The 21428-nt window shown below is 41.2% G+C and overlaps 3 protein-coding genes across 3 annotated transcripts in view; 1 reads left to right on the forward strand and 2 right to left on the reverse strand.

Annotated features, from left to right (window-relative positions):
- Positions 1 to 4255: 4255 nt before the first annotated feature.
- LOC115200022 (cationic amino acid transporter 4) lies at positions 4256 to 9684 on the reverse strand. Its single transcript, XM_029762671.1, has 5 exons — positions 9589 to 9684; positions 7437 to 8504; positions 6439 to 7151; positions 5602 to 5710; positions 4256 to 4787 (listed from the first exon to the last, which is right to left on the reverse strand). Exons 2-5 carry the CDS (start codon positions 8416 to 8418, stop codon positions 4576 to 4578), a joined length of 2016 nt encoding a protein of 671 aa, XP_029618531.1. The 5' UTR covers positions 8419 to 8504; positions 9589 to 9684; the 3' UTR covers positions 4256 to 4575.
- A 3562-nt stretch (positions 9685 to 13246) lies between these two features.
- On the reverse strand, positions 13247 to 16172 carry dgcr6 (DiGeorge syndrome critical region gene 6). The gene is made up of 6 exons (XM_029762672.1): positions 16039 to 16172; positions 15685 to 15797; positions 15167 to 15327; positions 14928 to 15028; positions 14618 to 14758; positions 13247 to 13833 (listed from the first exon to the last, which is right to left on the reverse strand). The coding sequence occupies exons 2-6, from the start codon at positions 15792 to 15794 to the stop codon at positions 13753 to 13755; spliced, it is 594 nt and encodes a 197-aa protein (XP_029618532.1). The 5' UTR covers positions 15795 to 15797; positions 16039 to 16172; the 3' UTR covers positions 13247 to 13752.
- Positions 16173 to 16870: 698 nt separating this feature from the next.
- LOC115200025 (rasGAP-activating-like protein 1) overlaps positions 16871 to 21428 on the forward strand; it is a 69602-nt gene continuing 65044 nt past the window's right edge. Inside the window, exons 1-2 of the mRNA XM_029762674.1 lie at positions 16871 to 17070; positions 17444 to 17500. Of these exons, the coding sequence (XP_029618534.1) occupies positions 17006 to 17070; positions 17444 to 17500 (122 nt within the window). The 5' untranslated portion in view covers positions 16871 to 17005. The remainder of the gene's footprint in view (positions 17071 to 17443; positions 17501 to 21428) is intronic.

Below are 21428 nucleotides of genomic sequence, written 5' to 3' on the forward strand. Positions count from 1 at the left end.
CGGTATTTATCTGAAAATGTAAAATGGAGCATTGTATAATCAATTTAGTTATTTGAATAGTATGCTACCCTGTAAAAATAACAATATTCAGAATGCTGCTTCAAAACATTTATTTGTCACAAAATAACACAACTTGTTTTAGACTATACAACAAAAAAATACATTTGGATGTGAAAGTAGAGTACATGGTTACAGTCAGACCTCATATCTCACTGTGCTTACTGGTACACAAAAGACAGACTAACTCAGAGGTGAGGAAATGTTCAGTTTGCCAAAAGCACAAGTGTCAACACCTGCAACTTGCTCCCACAGGAAAAACAGAGACACGGTGGAAGAAAGACACATACAGTCATTTGCAGTTAGAAACTTAAACAATGTGCAAAGTTGTACAAAAATCCATTGAATATTTTTGGTATCCCCGCATCCACCAACATTAGATTATTTCAAAGGGTATATCTGTTGTTCAAGTCAATTGAATGTTATATAATAATTTACGATATAATATCCTATGAGTAAATACTGAGATTATAACAGGGAAAACTACTTGGGTAGAAGAAGAAAAAAAAAATACCTGAACAACTGAAGTAATTTAGATTTCACGTAAGCTTCATTCCGTATTCATGAAAACATCTTTAAGGCCATTGGTTACTTGTGTCATATATTTACATGAACAAATCAGTATGTTTATAATAACTAATAAATAGTGATAAATAAGAGGCAAAACAACATATTTTCCAGTACAACACTAAGTTGAGCTACAGACACTTCTGAGGTTGGTAGCCAGTAGTCAGGGAATCATGCTCATTCTTCATCATTCTAAGGGCTGTGGTATATAGAAAATGCTAATAACATTAAGGCAATGTTTTAGTAACATTATTAAAACACAGATAAATGGTAGATGTTTTACCGCAATCTCCAAACGTGACAACCATGCAAATCTACACCTAATAGGTAACAAAATAACCCCTTATCAGGACTTGACTGAAAACTTCAGCCATTGGAATGCTATGATTATCACTTTGAGACATTGTTACATTGTTGTGACATCTTCGACACTGTGCTAGCAGACAGGGTAGGGAGTAACTGCGGGTGAGAATGCTATCTCTCTGAGACATTCAGTGTAATTCAGCACTGTGTGATCTCACATATGTGTTTTATCATATAGGTCAAGCTTTTAGGCAGCTGCAGGGACCGCTGCAAATCTGTCAGATTACAGAGGCCTCATGAGGATGAGGGATGTCCTATGGCTGGCATAGTCTGACAAAACTCCCAATCTCTGTTTGTCAATATGCTTTTAAGCAGCAGCAACAGCACCACCACCAGCAAATACCCTGTTCAGGTACATCATGCACTGGGTTTGTACTTGCCTTACAAAAAGCATATATTAAATCACATGCCCATAAAATTGTCAGAGACTCCAGTCCCCAAGTCTTAGACTGTTCTCTCTGCTACTGCACGACAAACAGTACCAGAGCGCCAAGTCTAGGACCAAAAGTTCCCCTTAACAGCTTCTACCCCCAAGCCATAAGACTGCTGAACAATGAATCAAATGGCCACCTGGACTATTTACTGTGACACACCCCCCCCCCCTCTATTTCTTGAATTGCATTGTTGGTTAAGGACTTGTAAGTAAGCATTTCATGGTAACGTCTACACCAGTTGTATTCGGCGCATGTGACAAATAACATTTGATTAGATTCGTTTTTATTTGATATGTTTATAACTCTCGTTATCCCTCTTGTGTATGAGGAGAAATGAGAACAAAACAATCCATGTGCTTTTATATCAGCTGGTTGTATAATCTAACCTCATGCTAGCAGAGCGTCGGGAAATGGGCCGCTGTCTAGTTATTGTGCATGGGAAAAAACCCTTCTCAGCAGAGATTAAGTTCATTGACAAAATGTGGGACACAGAGAGTGAGGTCATGAGATAGGAGTCTGTGGATTAAGTGACAGGTTGAAAGGTCTTCTCACCACCTAGTCACCATTAGAAGAATTGTCACGACCATCTCAAGTGGAGTCGGGTCACTATAATACGAAGCGAGGTACCATAATATAATATAATGTGTGTGTGATATGCTGATTGGCCTAGTCACTGATAGGGGAAAGACATAGATTAATTAAAGAGAGTACCATCTGAGAGATGCCATCATCAGTGAAATGTTTCCCAGTTCGGAGAATACACAAAATAAATCAATATCTAAAAAATCTTTAAAAAAACAGAACAAGTTTAAGAAACTTTAGCAAAGTAGTCGATTTGTGTTTGGCTGAGCAGCCACCAGCATGAGGGAGCTACAGAGCTACAGGTCCCAGGGGTTGTAAGTAGAGGCACATGACCCACTGACAGAATTTAGTCTCTCCTCAGGCGAGAATTATGCTTGTGTGTGTGTGTGTGTGTGTGTGCATCCCCACAAGAATAGTAAACAAACAAAAATTTGACCAACTGGGGACATTTTGTTAGTCCACACAAGGTCAAATGCAATTTCTAGGGGGTTTAGGGCTAAGGTTAAAATTAGGTTTAGGAGCCAGGGTTAGTTGTAGGGTTAAGGTTAGGTTTTGGGGTTAGGGTGAAGGTTAGAGTTAGAGAAAATAGGATTTTGAATGGGACTGAATTGTGTCCCCACAAGATTAGTTATACAAGACTGTGTGTGTGTGTGTGTGTGTGTGTGTGTGTGTGTGAGAATTTCATCAGCCGATGATTGTCAAGCAAATAACTGCCAGTCTCACGGTAACTGACCGTTAATTAACATAAACACATTTAGCATCTCCTAGCTTCCACACATCTCCTGGCTTGCACACAAGCCACTGATGCAGACCTTTGGAACAGCTACATTTTAAAAAGTCAAATAAATCCATGTAATACAGCCTACACCTTCACAATGAATCCATTATTTATTTTAGACAGGTCTAAAGAAACATGATATGAATAAAATGTAATCTATTTCAGATTAACAGAATAGTATACTCTGAGTTGTCCTTATGTTAGGTCCTGATCATGCTATGCTAAATGGCTGTGGGCAACACTAGTTCATTTAGCAGACAAGATTTGCTTAGAATTCCATGGCATTATTTTATAGTTTGAAGACTACAATTGAACAAAGCTGAATTAAATAGAAAGGATATTTTCTCCAAACACACACGTGGCTATTCTGTGTTGAGTGGTTAACAAAGAAATAGGTACTCCTATATGCTTAATTTAGAGTTATTAATGTAACTTTAGTTGTTCTACAAATGTTGGGCTATATGTTTTGATTTTTAATACATTGTAAGGCTGCATGATGATACTCTAATGATGATTTTAAAAAAGACGCTTGAAAGGCATGAGATCTGCTTTGTTTTTTTGCGCAGGCTGTACACACTTCATCAGTCCCTCATTCACATTTTGACAAGCACTTGATAATGCCTCGAATTGTCCAGCAGCATCCCCTTTGTGTGGCCATTAAGCACCCTAAAAAAATCCATGTCTTTTGCGTCCAGTGGCTGTTGTGCCCTTGGCCCAGAATGCTGCGCGCTCAGAAGCACCTCTCACTCACATGGCTCTCCATCAGTGATCTGGTCTTTCTCACAGGCTACAAATGAAGACAGACACATCGGGGACACAACTGCGCGTGTCCTTATACAATTCCAAGGTGCATATTGAAGATTTTGGGAAAACTGTCCATTTACTTTTCAACAGCCAAAAAGAAGAGTAGGCCATTATCAAAAGTGACCGTAAATGCATTATGCATGTAATGCTTTTATTATAAAGGTGCATTTTTATGGTGAAAATTATCTTCCTCAAACTTGAAACTCACGCACTGCTTATGTATGCCAGTTAGGCTCTACACCCCTTTTAAAGCGAATTAATGTGCTTAATTTTAAGAAGTTATTTGGCCACTTTATTTGTGATTCAAACCGTATCAAAACATATAGGCTGCATGACGTGTGCGACTATGATTCGAAAAAGTTAATTACATTTGCATCGATGTCAGAGTGATTAGAGCGATAAGAGTGCTGAGTTCCAGGCAGTTAGCAAGTTTGGTAGGCTACTAATGACTGTCAGCAGCATCAGAGCTTGGAGAAGCATAATTACCGTGACTAAACGGTCACATGGAATTTGACTCTCTTCATGACTCGTGACCGCCGGTGTGGCAGTAATATGGTCGCCGCAACAGCCCTAATCATGACTCAATGTATGCCATGATCATAAGCACTTTACATCTTCCAAAAACATTAAAGTGTGAGTGCCAAAGGGACGTTAAAGTTGAGAGCAATGCTAACAACGAAAAAACCCCTGTGCTAGTTTATTGAAATAAATAATATCGTAAACAACGCTGGATAGCTATAAAAGGTATGTTCCCATATTAACAGATATAAATATGTTTCATAATGAGAGTGAGTCCCATCCAGTGATGTGTATTTACTAATGCAGAGAAACAGAGCCCTGCGGGGTTACACACCTACTGTATGAGGCCAGTCACATGAGGGAGGGGTGAGAAGAGAAGAGAGTGAGGTAATGAAAGCAGTAAAAGTATAGGAGCAGGAGCAGATAGACGATAATGGCCCACTTTAATAAGAATGGCTCCCTTCTTACACATCATCTCTTTGCCTGCTGCTCCTCAGCAGACGGGGAGGAAGTGGTGTGGAGGGTGCTGGCGTCACGCTGTCCATTCGGCTGCACAGACTGGACTGTCTCTACCAGGCTACCACTGGGGAGCACCACGTACCTGGCTGCCATATCCTTGGGCTGCAGCTCCCTCAGGCCCTCCTTACTGTGCCAGATCCCATAGCCAAAATACACGAGCAGACCTGGAGAGGTGCAACATATACTGTTAATTGAATTTGAGTATTCTAAAAAGCACCTGGTATTTGTTATAGCATTGGGTAGCACTTTTGAATATTGTTTGACTACATACGCTTACATAATCAGAATCACACAGACATGTTGTTATTGTTGTCATACCGTATGTGCAACTCTGTTGAGAATATACAGCTATAGCAGGAATATGGTGGTGCTTAACAGTCACCACAGCCTATAGATGCATCTTGGCCCATCCCATCTGTGTGTTATGGTCACATAACTTTCACCAGGGAAATGATTACTTAGACATGGCTTAGCCAAGCCCCTGTCATGTCCAATATTCCCTGTGAAGCCAGTTAAATCTCTGTAGGCAGACAGGTGTGTTTAAATGGTTTACATGGTCCAGAAGACCTCTGAGCCCATACAGCCACTCATGTTTCCTTCATGATCAACTTTTATGACAGCAAACTCAATAGCCAATTAACACTTTCTCACTGCAGCAGGTGTTGGCTAGAAAACTCACTGTGTCTTCAGGGGTTTACGCTCAAGAAACCTGCAGATGTTTAAATACAAACATGTACCATGTACAAAACCCTGTAGGTATAAAACCCTGTTTCGTATCCTGCTATTTATCATCAATCAGTATTAAGTAACCATACTATTTGTCGATCATTTAGGTTAAAAGGCACAGTATTTCAACCACTGAATGCAACCATTTCAGTTCTGCCTGACAGGATGTTTGGCTTACAAGGCCTGTCTGTGCTACATAGCACATGGTCTTTACACAACACATATTTGTGCCATTAGCAGATGTAATCTTACCTGCAGCCACCCATACGGTAAAGCGGATCCAGGTCATAGGGCTGAGCTTCAGCATTAGGAACACATTCATGAGGATGCTTGCACCGGGAATGAATGGGACCAAGGGTACCTAGAAAAATTACAACAGCAAACAACCATACTGACATGCATAAAAATGTGTCAAATAGCCTTCCTCAATTCGGTAAGTCTTAGTCATTGACAAAAAGGAAGCTGGAGAGCCAAAAAGAACACTAGTCTTTACTAAAAGATGAATAGAGCTTGGTTCACTTAATATAATTCAGCAGAATGAATAGGTTGGTGCCAGGGGGAACATGGGTCCTGCTTGAGCTCACAGAAACATCTGCCTCTCAAATATGAGTCACAGAAACAGATTTGATTTTATATGAGGAGCAGATCGACCACACAGCGGAGAGTGAATGTCTTCTGGGACTCAGTCTAAGAGCTAGCTGATAATGTGGCTCCCTGAGTCCCTGTCTATTGGGCTATAGGCAGTCTGGGCTCTAGTCAGACTGAGCAGAGTTTATCACACCTGAAGTGTAGCGACAGCTATAATGAGTCTGTGAGAGACTTAAAACTCATAAGGAGTAGTATCAGTTTATCATAGCTACATAAGAACTTAGGGAAATATAAAAAGCTATTTGCTCAACTCCCCAGGCAGACAACATTATACAGATAATAACTCTAAGGCGAGGGTTTAGTTCTGCTTCCCTAACTTTATGGGTGGACCCACACTATTCTATACAAGTGAAAGTCAACAAAGTTGTGAATGGTTTTGCATTTAAACTTTGGGCATATGAGCAGACATATAATACAAAAGTGATAATCTGTTTGGCTCACCTGGAAGGTTTTGGTGTTGACATGAGGTTCATGGGCATATATGATGACCAGGCAGAGAAGGAAGGTTGAGCCAAACACCACTATTAGCAGGGCGAAGCTCCACGTAGGCAGCTGAAGCTGGTTACTCCCAAACACAAACACGGCACAGAGGGACACTGAGCTCACCATCACGGCCAGCACAGAAAAGGCCACCACTTCCCCTGGTTCAAAGTCCCCCAGCAACCTGCCCAGGTAGGGCTCCCAGCGGGCCTTCAACACCCCTGGGGCACTCCGTTCCCTGGTCTTCTGCATCTCCACCAGCTGCAGCTTGTCTGAGAAGGACTCATACTCCTTCAGCTCCCCACTGTCCTGAGCTATGATCTGAGACTCTGAGACTTCGGGCGAGGGCTCAGGGTTAGAGTTGGGGGACATGGTGAAGTTAGCCTTGGAACTGGTCTTCTCCTTCTCAGGCTGGAAGCGCAGCACGATGACACTGGCTGCCACAAAGGTGTAGGCCAGGAGGGTGCCAATGGACAGGAACTGGACCAGGGCCTCCAGGTCAAAGATGAGGGCCATGACGGCCATGAGGAGGCCAAACACCAAGATGGCATTAACAGGGACCTTGGTGACAGGGTTGACCTTGGCGAAGAAGGAGAAGAAGAGGCCATCTTCCGCCATAGCGTAAACAATCCGAGGGAGAGAGAAGAGGTTGCTGAGTAGCACTGTGTTCATGGCTGGAAAAGGGGAGACAGAGTCACATTATTATCAGCGCAAGAGACCTACTGTATGAAGTAAAAATTAATAAAAGTAATACACATTTGCCCTTCAATCATTTATATCATCAACTAACCAAAATAAACTTAATGACATGATACATTGGTGTAGCCTCGTAATTACCAGACTGATTACTGCTGCGCGATCATGATTCCGTGGTAGCAAACCATTCATGTAAGCTTGCAACATCAGGTGGCTTGCGAGGCTAACATTGGTGTGGTTACAGTCTTTCAAGAGACACTTACCACAGATGGACCCTACTGCCACAATGTAGCCAGCCCAGCTGTAGCCTCGGCGGAAGAAGGCGTCAGACAGGGCTGAGTTTGGGTCGAGCGAGTGCCAAGGCACCATGAGAGTGAGGACTGTGGAGACCAGGATATAGGCTGTGGCGGCCATGCCCAGGGAAATGGCTGTGGCCATGGGAATGGCTCGCTGGGGGTTCTTTGCCTCCTCACTGGAGGCTGCAATCACATCGAAGCCAACAAATGCGTAAAAGCAGGTGGCTGTGCCCGCCATCACCCCATTGACACCGAACGGTGCAAAACCTCCTTCCTTCTGGCTCCAGTTGACTGGGTCGGCTAGCACGAAGCCAAACACCAAGATGAAGAGTATGACAACCAGACTAATGGCTGAGAAGATGTGGTTGAGCCAAGAGGAGACTCGCACTCCGAAGGTTATGAAGATGGTGGCAACAACTAGAATCCCGGCAGCCAGCAGGTCAGGGTAGTGGGCGATATAGGGAACATTCCACTTCATTATGTGGTTCTCTGTGTAGTTCTGGATGGTGTGGTTAAACATGGAGTCCAGGTAACCACTCCACGCCCGCGCCACCGCGGCTCCACCAATCATGTACTCCAACACTACATTCCAGCCAATGAGAAAGGCCCAGATCTCTCCACAAGAAACATAGGTGAACATGTAGGCCGAGCCCGTTCTGGGAACACGAGCTCCGAACTCTGCATAGCAGAGGGCAGCCATCAGGGAGGCGATGCCTGCTATGAGGAAGGAGAGGACCACGGCAGGTCCGGCGGTGTCCTTGGCAACAGTGCCAGTCAGGACGTAGAGGCCAGAGCCCACCATGCCACCAACACCCAGCAGGGCCAGGTCCACCATGGTCAGGCAACGCTTCATTGACGTCACCATCAAGTCATCATCCAGGGTCTTTAGTCGGTTCAGCCTCTGGCAGAAACGCACTGCAGGGACGCAGCCACGCCCGCAGGTCGCCATGGTTACAGGATCACACTCAGCAACTGGACAGGGTCTTATCAGTCAAGATGCTCAAACTGGATCCATTCTTCTCCTGATCGACTAACCTGAGAGACAAAAACACACATGCATACCATCATGCAGGGACAAAGCAGCCATCATTGAATTTGCCCTGAAGCCTTTGACTTCAGAGCAGGTAGACAAAAGCAACTCAAGTCATCCATCGATCACCTATCCACACTGCTGCCTGATGTCATATTGCTGATGATACTGTGCATTCCATGTCTGCCCTCATCAAAAGGTGGAAACAACATGTTCAGAATTGCAGACACATTTTTCGTATTTGCCTTATGTGGGGTAGCTTAATAAATGTCTATTGGGTCTATCTGAGTAATGTAAAACCTATAAATAAAGCTATAAAGTATGCAATTTAACAAATGTGATTGCTCTGTCTAAGACTGATTAATAACTGCCCATACTAAAGTGTTCAAACATCTGCTCTGGGTGTTTGACACGTCTTATATTCACTGGCAGTCCAATAGGCCTAACGATGGTAGACCTGTTGGCTATTATATTCAGCTTCCTGTAATGAGACTGACTAAAAGTAGCCTTACCATATTCATACACAACTGTTTGTTTATGGTTTAACGCTGCTGTACCAAAATCAATCATCAATGGACGTTTTATGTGATAAAACACATTTACAAATTGGACCATCAGTAAGCGGCTTTTTTGATGCACCGTTTCCGACAACTGCGCGCGGCGAGCAGATGGCGAGTTCTGCCTCAATGCTAGAAATACATTACGTAACGCTTGTATTCCCTAGAAATAAACACCAACACAAAGTGAAGCGACCCATCTGTCCTCCATAATAACCGGGTGATTCGTGTGTAATAAAATGAATGGCTTTATGTGCGTCGTTTTCACAAAATCCACATTAATAATTTAAAAGAAAATGGAAACTCATGCAAATATTATTCATGACAAACGATAAGTTATTTCAATAAAGCAATGGCTGACTATTCTATGACATTTTACGTTTTATATTGTTTTATTATGGCACAAACAAGGTGGTTCAATAGGTAGCCTATGGCAAGAGCCAGGTGAGAAACACAACCATTGCTGCTATTCTGCATATATAGTGTAATATAAAACGCTCTATTATGGTAACAAATGTATTTACTGGTTTACCTTGAATGCTGAATATTGCTTATCAGTAGCCTATCTCGGGCCCGGTTGATATCCCTTGAAGCTCAACGACAGGGAGGAAGGGAGGAAGGTGGAGAACCAGAGGATAGTGAGCTGACCGAGCTCTCTTCTTAAAGGCACAGTACTGGTCTATTGTTCATCTGATGACGATGGGATCAGCCATCAGACAAGCGTCGCATTCCCTTTCTCAGACATTGCATGCATCACCAGTGCCTTGCCATCGACTGTATCACCGAATGACAGATTGCTATAACATAATATGGTTAGCCGAAACTTGAAATACTTATCAACAAGTTATCAAATCTGGAATAAGTCAGTAATGCCTGGGAAAAGGAATTCACCCAAAAGGCCTGTGTACAGCCAGTGTTCAAATGGATAGTTCAAGAAAATTCTAAAATTCCACAATGGTTTCCTTACGTTGTTTAAAGTGTATGGACAAGTTATGACAACAATCCATGCTTTTGGTTTAGTTTCCCTGTTACTGTTTTCACATGCTAACGTTTTAACATAATGGCATAAATCCCATTCAAGTCATGGGACAGATATTAGCATTTTTCATGTGTAACCGATGTGAAATGGCTAGTTAGTTAGCGGTAGTGCGCGCTAATAGTATTTCAATCAGTGACGTCACTCGCTCTGAGACTTGAAGTAGGGTTTCCCATTGCATTGCAAGGGCCGCGGCTTTTGTGGCGCGATGGGTAACGATGCTTCGTGGGTGTCAGTTGTTGATGTGTGCAAGGGTCCCTGGTTCGAGCCCGGGTTGGGGCGAAGAGAGGGACGGAACCTACACTGTTACACATGCACCATCTCCAAATCATCTGAAAGTATCTATAATTGATTGTGAAGCTCTACAATGTCACTTATAGATGTTTGAACATGATGGTGAAAAATGCTAATATCGGTCCCATGACTTTAGCATGTGGAAACAGTGCCAGGGAAACTCAACCACAGCACTGCCTGGTATGGCAACTGCTCGGCCTCCGACCGCAAGGCACTATAGAGGGTAGTGCGTATGGCCCAGTACATCACTGGGGCCAAGCTTCCTGCTATCCAGGACCTCTATACCAGGCGGTGTCAGAGGAAGGCCCTAAAAATTGTCAAAGACTCCAGCCATCCTAGTCATAGACTGTTCTCTCTGCTACCGCATGGCATGCAAGTCTAGGTCCAAGAGGCTTCTAAACAGCTTCTACCCCCAAGCCATTAGACTCCTTCTACCCAGACTATTTGCACCCCCCCCCCTATTTACGCTGCTGCTACTCTCTGTTATTATCTATGCATAGTCACTTTAATAACTCTACCTACATGTACATATTACCTCAATTACCTCGACTAACCGGTGCCCCCACACGTTGACTCTGTAACAGTACCCCCTGTATATAGCATCGCTATTGTTATTTTACTGCTGCTCTTTAATTATTTGTTACTTTTATTTCTTATTCTTCTTTTTTTTAGGGATTTTTTGTCATACAGTGCCTTCAGAAAGTATTCACACCCTTTTACTTTTTCCACGTTTTCCACGTTGTGTTACAAAGTGGGATTAAAATGTATTTAATAGTCATTTTTTGTCAACGATCTACACAAAATATTCTGTAATGTCAAAGTGGAAGAAAAATTCTAACTTATTTTTAATTAATTAAAAATAACACTAATAGATTTTGATTAGATAAGTATTCAACCCCCTGAGTCAATACATGTTAGAATCACCTTTGGCAGCGATTACTTTCTGGGTCTTTCTGAGTCTTGTACAATATTTGCCCTTATTCTTTTTTAAATTCTTCAAGCTCTGTGAAGTTGGTTGTTGATCATTACTAGACAGCCATAGATTTTCAAACTGATTTAAGTCAAAACTGTAACTAGGCCACTCAGGAAATTCAATGTCATCTTGGTAAGTAACTCCACTGTATATTTGGCCTTGCGTATCAGGACTTTGCCTGTGCTTGAATCTATTCCATTTCTTCATCCCAAAAAATTCATCCCTAGTCCTTCTGATGACAAACATACCCATAACATGATGCAGCCACCACCATGTTTGAAAATATGAAGGTTGGTACTCAGTGATGTGCTGTGTTGGATTTTTCCAAAACACAATGCTTTATATTCAGGACAAAAAGTTGTCAGTTGAACAGTGTTTCCTCCGACACATTGGTCCGGCTGCCTTCCGGGTTAAGCGGGCGGGTGTTAAGAAGTGCGGTTTGGCGGGTCATGTTTTACATGACTCGACCTTCGCCTCTCCCGAGCCCGTTTGCAGCGATGAAACAAGATCATAATTGGATATCACGAAATTGGGGAGAAAAAGGTGGTAAAATACAATTGAAAAAAATATTTAAATCACCATTGGCCTCATGGTGAAATCCCTGAGCGGTTTCCTTTATCTCCTTCAACTGAATTTGGAAGTATGCCTGTATCTTTTAAGTGACTGGGTGTATTGACACACCATCCAAAGTGTAATTAATAACTTCACCATGCTCAAAGAAATATTCAATGTCCGTTGTTTGCGATTGGAAAACCTCCCTGGTCTTTGTTGTTGAATCGGACATTTCAGCTTTTCATTTTATATTAATTTGTAAAAATGTCAAAAAACATTTCACTTTGACATTATGGGGTATTGTGTGTAGATGACATTGCAAGATGACTTGGCTTCATACACTGGGTTGTTCTGAACAGAATGAGCCTTTGTCTATTGTGAAGAAAATTGGCCGTGGAACACGCACCTGAATGCACTCATGAATCCATTCCATGCTCACCAAAATTATCTCCTTCTTTGAATTGCCTTGTGAAATCCTAACACTAAGATTGGATTTTATAACTTAGCTAGTCATGTAGGCAATAGAACAAGCTTTCTAATGATTCCCACCTGACTCAGATTGCGATTTATAATGGACTGTTTTTAGATTGTGTAAACCACAAGTTATTGTGTGATGGCTGGGATGCAGGGCTGTGTTCCAAACAAAACTTATACACGTGTGCCTGCTCTAGTTCCTCAATTGCACAGGTAAGAGATTTAATAAAGCACCTTATAGTTGAAGATTATTCTTTGTCATAAAAGTGCATTGAAATGACTTAGGAACTGTGAACACTTTGGAGAGATGTGTTGCCAGTCAGACCCTCACTCTAACCCTTGTCATTTCTGTGTCTTATGTTGCACCTACTCCACATTTCCCATTAATATTCTTATGTTACTGAATATATCGAGTATTTTAAGATTTCATAATGAACAAATACAGTGAAAAGTACAGAAAATGTCAAATGCACATTAAATCAAGTGCAATGTTTGAATTCAGTTTTGTGTCAGGTGAACTATTGTGTCCTCACCTTTAGTCTAATCATTTTCTCATCATCTCCAAACTCTTCCATTTTAATTGCCACCATGGTTATGCATATGCTTACATATTTCTTCTGTAAGAAACATTTCAATTTAGCTCTATCCATATAGGCCAATTCCCACAAGTTTAATTCTAAAGCTGTCAGAAGTATTCATCTACCATAGTAACTCATAACTGGATGCTACAGTATTAGAATGCAAATTATATTCAAGTCCTAAACGTTTGTATAGTACTAGTCAATTTTAATACCATTTAACCAATGTAGGTTGACCCTATTGTCACTTACTAGACTAATAATGAAACAATCAAAGTCACAATCAAAGTAAATTGACTTTATTTCATGAACACACATTTTACAGTGGCCAAAATCATGGTAAACATGTAATGTTGATAAACATGAATGAAAAATAATAATTTCATGTCATCAAACATAACTTGGATGAATAATATTAATTATTTCCATTTTCTATCTGTGAGTGAGTGGCAACATAAATAGAAACGTATCTACAGCCTTCAGTGATTCTTCAAATTCCTGCACTCTCATCAGGGCCCCATTGCCACCCAGAACCAGTGATTTCTACATAGAATCACAAAGCAATACAACTTCTTGGTTTCCATGTGCATTTAAGGGAACACACACAGCTCCTGAGGACATTAACCTGAACGTGAATCCTGAGCCCCGCTCAAGTGCTCACTAACAAGAGGACAGGATGCTCTTTGAAGTGTCTATCCACTCTAGGATATGCTCTTCAGTGTCCAGTGCTTTATTTAACACAATCAGACCCTGTCTGTGTGTGTGTGTGTGTCTGTCTGTCTGTCTGTCTCATGACAGAACTCCTGACTGGGACTCTTTCTGTTGAAGTTTAAGGATCAGTTCCAGCAGGTTAATCTGCATCGTCAGCTCCTGCAATGACAAGAATGGAACATGAAATCTCCTGAGTCATTACAGACCTACTACTACACTGGACATGCAACTTTTGCTGGGTATGAGCTGCTAGTGACGCGCGCCGATTGCTGTCAATGAAGCCTGCTACACTGGCTGCGTGAGCAGCGCAGTCCCACAAACCCAAGAATGCGGTAAGCTGCTCACGCCCAAAATCCTTTTTATGTCTCCGTGTGCATTATGAAGGAAGTTAGAGGTAGCTTTGCGAGCCAATGCTAACTAGCGTTAGCGCAATGACGAAGTCTACAGGTACAGTAGGAAGTAGAAAAACGGTTTCATTGCCGGAATCTCGTAGTATTCCTTTAAAGTGGCTGGCGCTCTGCTTGCACTGACTGCCTCCAGGATATGCTTCCAGTGAAGCAGCTAAAAACCCACAATAATTTGTCTACACTTGCAGCATAACAGGTCTGTTACAATGGTGGAACGAGAGAGCCTCTACCACCATCTACTGGAAATGTTTCTGCACTACAATCTGTGTTTCACCTGACCCCAATGGAAGTGTACTTAGCTTTCAACACTTCAAACAGCAGAACAAATAATTTCTCTAGAATTCAAGGCAATGCATTTACCTAAATAATCAGGATTATGTCAACATTAGAATGGTGACAAACTAAAATCTACCATATTATTTGATAGAATAGACATCTGGTTATGAGCTCATGTAGAGGCACAATGACATAAAACCATTATGTTTCATGTATCTGTCATATGCACAAGAATGCACATTTACAAAGTGTTGATTCACCTGGGGATTGGTGGTAATGTAAAACCCTGGGACTCCCGCCATCTCCAAGGTGTTCTGCTGGTCTATCACCTTTTGGTCCATCTCCACCACAATCTTCTCATCCATCATCCTTTGCTCCTCTCTCACTCGAATCTCCAGAGCCTGATAGAGACAATCATAATGTCCTCAGACATGACCAATAGAAATTAACTCTGTGGCTGTGATATAGAAGGATGGATATTTAGATAACATGTGGAAAACTAATCACATCACACTAAAACACAACAAAAAAAGACTAGTAAAATGGCATGATGCTCTGTCAATTCCATACCTCTGTTTCTCCTTGTTGATTGGTTTTCATAACTGCAAGGTTGTGGGACTTGCAAACCTGTAGGGCTTCTTTATGCTTACGAACCAAATCCTGCTTGAGTGCTGGGCATGAGGAAGAGAATATTGAGACATTGTAATGTCAAAGGACCTCAGATCCTTGGTATAATGGGCACACCAACATACACTCATTTTTTTTTTTTTAGAAGACAGAACATGTGAAACCTAAAAAGAGAGACACACCTCGATGCTCACAGTGCAGCTTTTGTCTCTGGTTGTACAGATTCCTCTCAGTCAGATGCTGGATGTCTAGGAGTCCCTGTACTATATCATACACTGTTCCATCTATGAGTGCCTGAGCCAGGTCACTCAGTGTGGTGTAGGACAGGCGCTGCTGAAAGGAACTGGACATGGGGGAGAAATAGTTAAACAGATGTGTTTCTGGAGGTCAAGTCTAGTTTCTGTAACGCCTGGGGTGTATTCACTAGGAACCAAACAGACCGAAACAGGGATGGGACTACCTGAAATTCTGACATGCCTCTGACATCCAACAACTGTAGATATCTTATATGCACTCATGGTTCCTAGTTATGTGGAGAATCTCAATTGCTTTAACTTGATACCTCGCATCCTCACCTTCTCAAATAATCAATTGGAAGGGACCATTCGATGAGCTTTTAGATGGACGCGAAGAAAGAATATTCGAGGAATAAGGTGAATGCAATTGAGAGTCTCCCATAGTGCTAGGTTGGGCCGGTTACCTGGGCAAATCTTTGACAAGGGTTTGTAGTTCTGAAAGTAAGTAGTAATGTCTCTCTTGTTGTTTTGTAGAATCATTCTGCTCTTCGTAAACCACAGGATAACTCTCCATTTTCTAAAGTGAAGTCAAAGAACCATATCAATCACCAAAATCCATAATATTTACACCAGAAGGTCGATGTTGTTTTTAGCTATCCCCGAGCTAGCTTTCGGATAAACCAAGTGAGCCCAAAGAAATTCCGAGTCATGAATAAGTCAGCAATCCATCATGCTAGCTAGTTAGCTTCACTCTGAGCCAAAGCATATGTTATTATCAAACCCTTTACCGTAAAAGCGTAGACGAACCACATACTTACCAAGTTACCTAGCTACAGTTATTTCCTTAAGAATTTCATCAAAAGGTAGTATACACAATGTATCGTGCATTTCTGCTATAGCCTAGCAAACAGTCAGACAAGCGGCTGATGTTCTGTGGAAGGACCCTAACAAAAGGTTTGTTGTCTATAAGATGCCTGCTTGTAATTAATATTTTCATATGATTTTTATTTAATGTCATTTTTGTTATCAATCTTAGTATGTATTATATTAGGGAAGATAAGTTCAATTTAAATATTTAACTATTATTTTACACAAACAAAAACGATTTAGGGGGCGCGAGAACTTGCAGAAGGTAAATTCGTCCGCTAGATGGCGTGCGCCGCACACTGTCTGTCAATCGAGTAAGGTGAAGTTGCAACAAAGCGAGCAGCTGAGCATCGCTGATGACTTGAGGATGCTTGTGTTTGCAACTGTAGTTGACCGTGTCATGTGTGTCATTTCGGCAGGTAGTGCAGGTTAATGAGACGCCAATGAAGCCTAAAGATGTATAGTTTTTAAAAAAGTAGCTACTATGATCTACATTTTTTTATTAATAGGTGGCTACAAATCGTATCTGGAAATTCCAAAATACGCATAGGATGATTATTTTCTTCAAAGGACCGAAATGAGGAAAGTAAATGTCAGTCAGAAAATATAGATTCATTTATTGGCACGATACTTTAGATATATAAAACATTTGGTTGTTTCCACCCAAACATTTAACAACATTGTTGTTTGTTTGCCTACACTGGCCTTACGCTTATACGTTTGCAACGTGACTGTTAATTCTATATCTAAACCTGTACAATGCAAACGATACATCATTGATTAACATGGGCTCGACGCGCCGTCACGCGCAAAAGGTGCCAGAAATGAAGAGAACACACTTGCTGATGAGGGGAGCACCGTAGTAAGGGTCGCGGATGGGCAGATGAAAACAAGTGGCAAAACCACTCTCTGTCAGAAATGGCCAAAAACACATCCCTATATTTCCGTATTGTAGAGGGCAGGAGCCTACCAGCCAAAGACGTGTGAGTATTTCGTAATTGTAATCATGCAACGGGCAGCAATTACTCCTATTTGCTTATTTATAGGTTTCTCGTTGTGTGAAGTACACTTATAGGACGTACACTTGTTTGAAATCAAGAAAACCTTTGTTTTACAGATGTTTTACAGTGTTCTCTAAGAAATGTCTATCAATAAGTTCTTAAGCAAATAATAAGTGAAGAGATATATGTAGGTTTCTTCTCCCACTGGGAACAAGCTGGTTGAATCAACGTTGTTTCCATGTAATGTCATACTTGAACCAACGTGGAACAGATGTTGAATTGACCTCTGTGCACAGTGAGTTGCTACCTTAATTCCATTTTAAATATATATAATTTATTTAATTTTTTTCTCAAGCTCTGGGACCAGTGACCCATATTGCATTGTAAAAGTGGACAATGAAGTTGTGGCCAGGTGAGTCCATCAAGTCCTATGCGTTCTTGTTTTGTTTGCTACTTAATTTGACTATTTTCTGATCATAAATGCTATTGATAAGTGGGCTATACGATTACTTTAGAATTTCATGTGACAGCAAGTGGCATGCTGCTGCCAAGAACATGAAAACTGATGTACTTAAGGGGACAACTGTAAATGCAAAAATATTTATCAGTTCCAAGGAAACTATTGTATCCATCATGTTGTCCTTAATCTAGACTATATCAAACCTCGGATTACCCTTGCACACACGTTGAATTCAAAACTGGATGAGAACAGAATGTATGATGACGGAGTGGGTTGGGATGTGGTACAGTAGGATAGGTGTGTGATTACTGATCAGGACTGTGGTGTTCTTAGCTTGAGCCCCCCAAGCCCATGAGAACCTGATCCAGGGCTTGCCTTTAGGACATCAGCAGGTAACCATGGTTCTGGCAGTGCATTGCCCTGTTTTTGGCTGTGGGTGTCTCCACACAAGCAATGGTGTAAGTTTGTGTTTGATATTCGGGGGTCGGGGTCAGTGGTTTCCGGTGTCAGTTCACCCCTCTAGGGTGTCCGAGATCCCCCTGGTGTTAAAAAAAAGCTTTGAAATGGTTATTTCTGGTGAATTTTGAAGGGAAAATTCATTAAAACATTTCCTGATTATTTAACAACAAACTCAGAAAGTCACCACCACAACCCTTCTTTAACTACATTTAAAAAGTCAAAACCCATTATTCTATTTGTGTACTCTTACCCACATGGTCTTCAATAACACATATCTTATGCCCAATTAACATCAAAGGAGTCGAGGCAATCTGAGTCGAGAAACGTCTTACTTGGTTCACAACTCACAATCTCACCTGATGACTTGATCGTCCTCTCCTTGCCTCAACATGGGTGGTGCTCTCTCACTCACCTTCTGTATTGCCCGACTTTGAACCTTCCCATAATCGTATGACCAAATACCATTATCATATGACAACAATGGCTGGACTTCACAGTGATGGGGTTAGCTTATTAACATTAATTAGATTTTGCTTTTATTAGCAAAGTTATTTATTTATTGTCTGGCAATATGTATAGCTAGTTAGCTGACTACTTAGTACCAGTCTATTGAATTGTACAGTGTAGTTAGCTAGCTAGCTATACCTATAGCCAGACAGTAAATAAATAATATAGCGAATAAAAGCAGAATCTAATTAATGTTAATAAGCTAAGATTTACTTACAGTCCTCTGCACTCCCCCAAAAATCTTATGTCCTGCACTTTTCTCCTCTTTGGCATTGGCAGCTCCATTAAAGTGGAACTGACAGCGTTTTAGCAACATAAAATCTTGTTAAAATCTGTTCATATAAACCCCTAGGAAGAATGACACAATTTTTTACATGTTCTGACAAGCGAGCACTTAGATATGGTCATTTTCACATTTTCATAAATTCATAGAATGTTTGGTAAGGCATTTGTGAAAAATCTATAGCAATATAGAGTGGGAAAACGGAAGAGCAATTGGACAATTAATAGACACTGCAGTGAATAAAACTGAATAAAAACATGTTTTGTCCTGGACTGGACTCTATGCAGACTGGTGCGGAATTTCCAATCAGAGCTACAGTAGGCTTATATGCAAATAAGCCATTTTTCACACGGGCCTGCCGTCATTTACTTTGAACTGGACTGTATGTTTACAGGCAGTAGCAACAGCGAGACTTTAGATCATTAGAACACATTCGCCAAAAGCCACAAAATACACCTGAATGGATTTCTGTAAATACCACGGGAGTCCTCTTACATTTAGGAACTTCACAGTACTATTGATCAAGCAACCATGAACAGGTAGGCTCTCTCTCCCTCAGTTATGCACATCAAGAACAACAAGATCAACAACTAATGCTAGCCAGAGTGAGATGAGCTAAAATCTAACGAGGGAAACCAGACCCTCTCAAACTTTTTCAGCTAGTTGGCTGTCAAAATTGCACAGATAAACGATGAGGAATAGTAGCCAGCTCTTCCTTCTGCAGTTTGCCTACCAATGCATGCTTGTCCCAATCCACTTTTTGACAACTGAATGGGATCTTGCTTGCCTGCCTGCCAAATACATTTGATTGACAACTGAGAGATATGCTAATTGTGGATAAGTCAATTCACATTTCTTGCTAGCTAACCAAATGATACATGCATCTCTAGTTGTAGCCAGGGGCGAAAATCTGATATCAACTTTGGAGGGGACAATTACATGAAATTTTCTCAAGAGCAATTCCTGAGGGGGACACCAAAAGTAGTGCTGTAACACATAGCCTACATTGTAATATGGTAAATGTATATTGAGGAACCAAAGAAATAAGGTGTTTGCCGTACTCCTAACTACCGGTACCCAAAACTACACAACTAATCACAACAGCAATACCATTGCCTTTAACAAATCTTAGTTCAGTCACCAGTTTAAGTTGAGAGTGGTCTAGTCTTTGAGATATTAGGCTACTAGGGTTCTTACTATGCGTTTTGGTGTATTGAAGAATACTCTGATGTCTGTCTTTTATTTTTCTGCCATTTTTCTACCTGGCTGGCTGGCTGGCTGGCTGGCTACACACACAGTGTGTAGGTTATTTACAGTAGGAGATGGGCTTATATCATCTTCAATTATTCTATTTGGGCTTCGATCTAAAAGGTAGCTAGCAAATGTGAAACGGATTAAAATGACAAGAGTTGACAGCTGTATGAGTTCACCATTTACACAACATATGCTGCAACCTTTTGTAATTTTAATAGTTTGTTTCATATTGGCTGGCTTCCAACAATAGCTCAATTTGCAAAGCTAGCGAGCACCAATTCAGTTTCAGTGGTGTTTGCTATAATCTTTGCTACCCAGGTTAAATAAAGGTGAAATAAAATAAATAAATATAAGTTCACTTGTGACAATTTAGCTTTTGCAACGAGACCATTAAATATATTTAAGACAATGGTAGAAGAGAGTGGTAGAAGAGAGAAGTTCTATTCAGTTTGGATTTCAGTTTATCGCTAACCTTATCACAGGGACTTTGAAGCACTAACTTACATCATCTGCATGCTGATTCCATCTTTGACGATGCCACATAAATGGAATAGGTACTAGCTAGCTTAATAGTTAATATTTGCGCGCTAGCTCTGCATATTCAGCTAGTGTGTGTGCGCGATTGACAGGATTAACCTCACGTCAGTTACGTGCATTGAGTGCCTTTCAGACAGTAGTTACGAACCCTCTGTTACCTTGCCAACTAAGGAACTGGCAGTGGATCAAACCATTGTGAGGCAAAGGGTGGGGGGGTTGCAATCTTTTGAAACTTAAAAACGCGTTATTAAATGTCTATAATCAGCACATTTGCTTTCATTGCGTATTATTAATATTATTTAAATTACATAGTTATGTTTCAGTGATATATTGGGGGGGACAAATCATATTTTTCCCAGGATGGGGGGGTCGTGTCCCCCCCGTCCCCCCCGGGATTTCCGCCCCTGGTTGTAGCCACTGAAAAATGATACGAGGGGAAAAAGACGGTCTCAACCCACTCCTCCAATGACATCCTCCCAGCAGCTAGCTAGCTAACGTTAGGCTCTGTGTTTTTAGCTTGCTAAATAAATAGCTAGCTACATAAATAGATACGCTAGCCCAGGGGTGTCAAACTCGATCAGTGCATGGGTCGTATTGAAAAAAAATGTACGAATTCGCGGGCCAGACATAGCCTATTTGTTTTTATTAAAAAAACTTGCAACTGCGACCCAAACTGGCCATTGCTATATTTTTGAAAAAAATATGGTTCTTTATAATGTCCACTTACGTACATAGGATACTGTATATAGCATTTTAACATGTTAAAACAAAATAAGAGATACATAATATTTATCCAGTCTTTGCTGCTATGCTTGCATATGTGCATAATATGCTGCGACC

The sequence above is a fragment of the Salmo trutta genome, chromosome 9 (assembly GCF_901001165.1).
Source record: "Salmo trutta chromosome 9, fSalTru1.1, whole genome shotgun sequence".
NCBI classification, from domain to species: domain Eukaryota; kingdom Metazoa; phylum Chordata; class Actinopteri; order Salmoniformes; family Salmonidae; genus Salmo; species Salmo trutta.

What these genes read in the sequence shown, in the direction of transcription:
- LOC115200022 (XM_029762671.1), bottom strand. Translation starts at nt 8,418, where the DNA reads ATGGCGACCTGCGGGCGTGGCTGCGTCCCTGCAGTGCGTTTCTGCCAG. An exon ending in GGCAGTAGGGTCCATCTGTG is followed by an intron (nt 7,152 to 7,436) that starts GTAAGTGTCTCT and finishes CCCCTTTTCCAG; the next exon opens with CCATGAACACAGTGCTACTC. An exon ending in TACCGTATGGGTGGCTGCAG is followed by an intron (nt 4,788 to 5,601) that starts GTAAGATTACAT and finishes GCACCTCTCCAG; the next exon opens with GTCTGCTCGTGTATTTTGGC.
- dgcr6 (XM_029762672.1), bottom strand. Translation starts at nt 15,794, where the DNA reads ATGGAGAGTTATCCTGTGGTTTACGAAGAGCAGAATGATTCTACAAAA. An exon ending in GCTGCACTGTGAGCATCGAG is followed by an intron (nt 15,029 to 15,166) that starts GTGTGTCTCTCT and finishes CCTCATGCCCAG; the next exon opens with CACTCAAGCAGGATTTGGTT. An exon ending in ACATTACCACCAATCCCCAG is followed by an intron (nt 13,834 to 14,617) that starts GTGAATCAACAC and finishes TTGTCATTGCAG; the next exon opens with GAGCTGACGATGCAGATTAA.